General features: G+C 37.2%; 1 protein-coding gene across 1 annotated transcript in view; it reads right to left on the bottom strand.

Moving 5' to 3' along the window:
* LOC107102477 (rap guanine nucleotide exchange factor 5-like) overlaps positions 1 to 4,404 on the bottom strand; it is a 20,188-nt gene extending 15,784 nt beyond the window's left edge. The window contains exon 1 of the mRNA XM_015401840.1: positions 4,099 to 4,404. Within this exon, the coding sequence (XP_015257326.1) occupies positions 4,099 to 4,284 (186 nt within the window). The 5' untranslated portion in view covers positions 4,285 to 4,404. The remainder of the gene's footprint in view (positions 1 to 4,098) is intronic.
* Positions 4,405 to 5,372: the final 968 nt, after the last annotated feature.

The following is a 5,372-nucleotide window of genomic DNA, read 5'->3' as shown; positions in this document are numbered from 1 at the left end:
CCATCAAAGCATTCAAGTTGTGAATTGTGCTTATTGCTGAAAAAAGCAATTACTACTAAATAAACCCTTATGCACTTTTATTTTTACAAAGTGTTCATTTTATCAGGCTTTAATACAGTATGTTATTCAGGCTTCATGCTAAAGCATCAGCAGGAAGACAAAGAGTTTAGCAGTAGAAAACCTCCAAGACATGACCATCCAACTAAACTGATGGGACAATTATCCAACAAAATCTCCCCAAAAGCAACGCTTCATGAACATTTGCAAAGAAAGTCCTTATTTGGATTAAAACTGGAAAATGTCGTGGGAATGAACACCTGGGAAATTGAACACTGGAGTATGCACCATTCATAGCGCACAGTCAGTATGCTTGTACGTAATGGTAATATATTGTTGCTATGGGAATGTGTTGTGCAATAAAACCACTGTTTAGATTAAAATGCATCTTGTTGTAAACTTCTAGTACTGACAAAAAATGATTATCAAGATTCAGTTAAACATTTTATGCTATTTTGCATGAAAACACTCATATCTTTCCAACCACTCTAAAACCTAAAATATCTAGGTTTTAACAGAACAACATTTCTGTGACTTGTTGGAAATTTAATTAAAACATTATCCCATGTCCAATGATGAATACATTTTTAACCATCCCGTTAGATGTCTCCACTTCAGTGCCATTTACAAACACAAATCTTTACTAAGATCTATATTTAATGTTTGAATACAAAGGCAACTTGCTCTTGTTTTATTAACGGCTTCAAATATTTTTTCCAACATTTGTTCCCGCTTTTAACAGGAAATTTTTGAAAACTTTTAGTTAATAGTTAATTATGTTCATGCAAAATGCAGCATTGCTGTATTCAAAACCTTTTTTATCTTTATGAGCCTCCCCTCTGAGATAAGAGTGTTGTGGTTACACTATAATGATTACTGATAGGATCTTGACAGTGCAGGACCCAGATCAGATGTACTGGTCCTAATGAAGATATCACTGTATTCTCACTCGTGCAGAAGCTCCATGGTTATAACCCCCTCCTCAGTATTCAACCATCAGTCAATAAATAACCTCTCTTCATTCAATTAGCCAGTGCTGACAAGCTGGAAGTGGCTGCAGTTTGCAGCTTCTAATTGTGTTTTGTGGAGAAAAATACAGGCACCTTCAGGTAAGCATGACTTCCTGGCACATTAACAGTCAAGCAGAAGACATGGAGGTGAAAAGTCCATCTGCTTTAAAAAAAAAGAAAAAAAAAAAAAAAAAAAGAAAAGAAATAAAACAGAGGATGTTCCCAAATGCATAAGATGGAATATTAACTTTTGAACATCAGAGCATCTCATAAAGTTGTTTCAGCTGAATTCAATATACCAAGCCCAAGGAAAAAGCTTCTCATTAATTGACAACCATAAAAGGGTGGAGTCCCCATATTACTGTTGACAAGATCTGAGCCATGATGACGGTTAGCTTCCTGGCTCCAGTGAAAGACGTTAATGATGGCTCCACATTTCCAAGCGGAACCATCAGGTGATGAGCACTGCCTCCCTGCATATGTTCTGAATCACAAATCATGACAACAGAGCCATAGTGTGGATGTCCCCTGTCCCCCTTTCAGAATGAATAATTGATCTGACCACAGCTTCTCTGGGCTAACGCTCTGTGTGCACTAGGAGAAAGAAACACAAACAATTAGAACCCCTGAGCCCATAGCTGGAATAAAACCCAGGTTAAAAAGACATAGAGTCAACATTATTACTCCAATGCCTTCTAATAAACATAAGCTCATGCTTTCGCAGAAAGTCATGTCCCTTAATGTTTATTGTCTTCCTTCATGTCCGGCATGTATAGAATGAAAATGACTTGAGAGGTGTACTGAACAAAATTTCTTTTTGTATACACTGTGTGTACAAAATGACAATAAAGTCTGTCTAAGTCTCTAAGACTATGTCTAAGAATGAGAAACATAACATAACATGGTCTGAAAGGTGTCAGTACTGGCAGAATAAAAGTCAAAATTCCTGTCATGTAATGGTATAGGCAATTAGGTAAACAGAGGGAAATTTTTTCTAAAAAATACTTATATTACATTGTGTTACATGTTTGGTTTCTGGTTATAAATGTCGGTATTTGCAGTTAGAAGTGGAAAAGAACCTTCTAACCAAAGACATATTATAAAACATATTTTTTGCCCTCTGAACAAAGAGCATCTACTCAACCAGTTGAGCTTCTGAGCACTCCTGTCTTTAGCTTGACTGGGTGAAGGATTTAGAAGAGAAACACACCAATGCAACGCCACAAGTGCATGCTGAATCTCAACTTAGGTGCAGGTGTGTCCTGTAGTTTCACTGTAGTTTTTTCTTTTTTTTTTTTTTTTATAAGTATTTCAAATGAGACATTATATCCTTTTGTTCAATTTTTTTATGTTATTGATAATTGTATGAAATATATAGCTGTTTAAAACAAATGCTCTATGTTAGTATTTGATTTTTAACATTGTCATTTTGTCCCCAAAGGCCCAAATAATTTATTTGCCTTGGAATTAAACATTTGCATATAAACTGTAGATGGGTTTGATTTGGTACAGACAGACAGACATACATCAACAGTGTAAATATATATCAGAATAAACTGATTTCTAAGCTCCTTCATGTCTGACCTCAGATATATGAGCCACACATTGTTTGGCAAAGCAGGATAATCCCTTGTAATGCTTTGATTTCTAGATCAAGGCAACTATTAACCACAGGCTCAACTCACATAGTGATATTTAGTTTCATTTCACATTTACACAAGCCATTCAACAAGTCGTGTGAATTTAGCAGAGGAAACAGAGCAGGGTGCCGCCTCTATCTACAGTACAGTGCTGACATTTGTTGGTATTCAGATTGGCAGAGGCTTAATGCAGGTGTTGTATTTTTACTAAATACTGAACAGATAAGGAGGTTTGTCCTTGTGAGGGAGAAAAGGTCAGAGCTTTGACGCATGAGAACCCACCATAAGACCACACAATGTACCGGTGTTAAGGTCCACCCAAAGACGTCAACTCTTCCTGCAATTGTCTAACATTCTGGCAAGCAGATACAGCTGGCAGGAAGGGTGCAGCTAAGCCCACCGAGCTTTGGCCAATCAGATGGCTTCTGAGAAGCTAGCAGGATTCTGATGTAATGTTTTTTTTTTTTTTTGAAAAAGCACAGGGGGGGGAGATTGAATGGTGTTTTCAGTAGCGCTTCAGGAACTCAGATGTTTGAGATGCATGTTGCCATACATGTAGAAAATTAATAATTCCACAAACTAGATGAAATGTCTTTATTAATGCATGTATAGCAAATATAATTTATATACAGTTATATTTAGATACAGACTGCGTCTATCAAGCCTTTATTTATTTTTTTGTTAAGCTTGAAGTCTTATCTCTTATGAAAACATGACATTCAAGATCAGGTTGTTAAATTAGAACAATGAAAAAAAAATATTCAGAAACATGAGTTTAATACACAGCTATAAGGTTTTCTGTTTCAAAAAATATGCTTTTAATCTGAAAAACAAATTTTTATCTGAACGCATATTCTAAGATATCAAATATGACATATATATATATATATCAAGGAACAATAACAGACTGTTCATTAACCAGCTTATAATCCCAAATCATGCTAAATGCACTGTAGGATTTTAGTAAATTGTTCCTCCTGTAAAGGTTAAGGCAACATCCAGCCAAGTGAAAACTAAAAAAATGTTCATTCATTTACAGTATTATGTTTATCACATTGCATTAACTAGACAGAGTTGTTTACTCTATATAGAAATATTTCTCTACTCCAGTGGACTTTTTACTCCTGTAAAATCTGCATAGTTTTGCTCTCAGCTTTTTTTTTTTATATATAAATATAGATATATTTTAGAATATACATTTCCTTAAGTTATGCGTTGCCTTTTCAAACTGGAGGGTCAACAATTCTGTTGTATTCGACTCTTTTCTATTCTAATTAATTTACTAAAACAAAACTTGTAGGATGGATATAGTTATATTAATTTTAGGTGTTACAGTGTAACCAGTAAAGGACATCAGACAGTGTCATTGATCTGAGCCTTGTGTTTCTCACCTCAGTCATTCTGTCTGGACCCTTGCTGTGGATTTGAAGGAACCGGCAGCCATCCTTCGCAAGTCTCTGGACCATCTCCAGCCTGGACAATTCCTCCTTGTCATGCAAGATGCACTTGCTACCTTGCTGCACTCCAGGGGACATGAAGAACATGTACTTTAGACCACAGTCCCACGATAACGCCATTTAACAACTCTCTGAATGTAAAAGAAACAAAGTTATTTAGAAGCTCCAAAAGCGTACACTGAAGGCAATCCTGATCATAACTTTCCTCAGTTGGACTCTAGGAATGTGAGTAATGGGCTGTTCTACAAGTGAAAGGCAGGGTATCATTCTGTAAATGTTGTACCTTCCACCTCACGGGAAGGGAGTGGGTCTATAGCACAGAGGAAACATCTGGTGAGCCAGACAGCCCAGAAAAGGAAGTTTCAAAAACTCCCGAACAGGAGAGAGTCAAGATTGGGCAGGGTAACAGAAGGTCAAATATATGAGGTATGAGTTAAGTAGACAAAAGGGTTTCATGATGTAAAAGATCAGTGGACAACATGTTCTGTGTTACTCCAATAATGATTTCTTCCATTAGCTTACTGCCAATGTTACAAATAAAATAAAATAAATAATGGGCTGCCATCGTTGGGCACCAGGGGAGCAGTGTGGAGTTAAGGGTCTTGCTTAGGACTACCCAAAAGAGTTTTTGTCTATTGAAATAGAATGGATTATTAATGAGCTACAACGAAGTATAATCATAAACCAGTCTAAAAGACTGTACAAAAAAGAGCTTATTGAAAAATATATGTGCTACTCAGTTGCACAGTCGGTAGCACTGCTGCCTTGCAGCTGCCTTACAGCAAGACGGATCTGGGTTCGATTCCCAGAGATTCCCATGGAGTTTGCATGGTCTCCCTGAGCATGCGTGGTTTCTCTCTGGGTACTCCGGCTTCCACCCACAGTCCAAAAACATGACTGTTAGGTTAACTGGTTTCTCTAAATTGTCCTTAGGTGTGAGTGTGTGCGTGAATGGTTGTTTGTCCTGTTCTTCTCTGTGTTGCCCTGCGATGAACTGGCAACCTGTCCAGGGTGTACCCCGCCTCTCGCCCGTAGACAGCTGGAGACAGGCACCAGCAACCTTCACGAGCCCACTTGGGATTAAGCGTGTAAAGAAAATGGATGGATGGATGGATGGATGGAAAATATGTTATATAGTATGGGTGTATCATTGGCCAAGAATGTCACAGAGGATGTTAATTGTTAGGGTGATAATTATAAAATTATTG

Source organism: Cyprinodon variegatus, unplaced genomic scaffold, assembly GCF_000732505.1.
Source record: "Cyprinodon variegatus isolate N-32 unplaced genomic scaffold, C_variegatus-1.0 Scaffold2, whole genome shotgun sequence".
Taxonomy (NCBI): Eukaryota; Metazoa; Chordata; class Actinopteri; order Cyprinodontiformes; family Cyprinodontidae; genus Cyprinodon; species Cyprinodon variegatus.
This window is presented reverse-complemented; position numbering and strand designations above follow the sequence as displayed.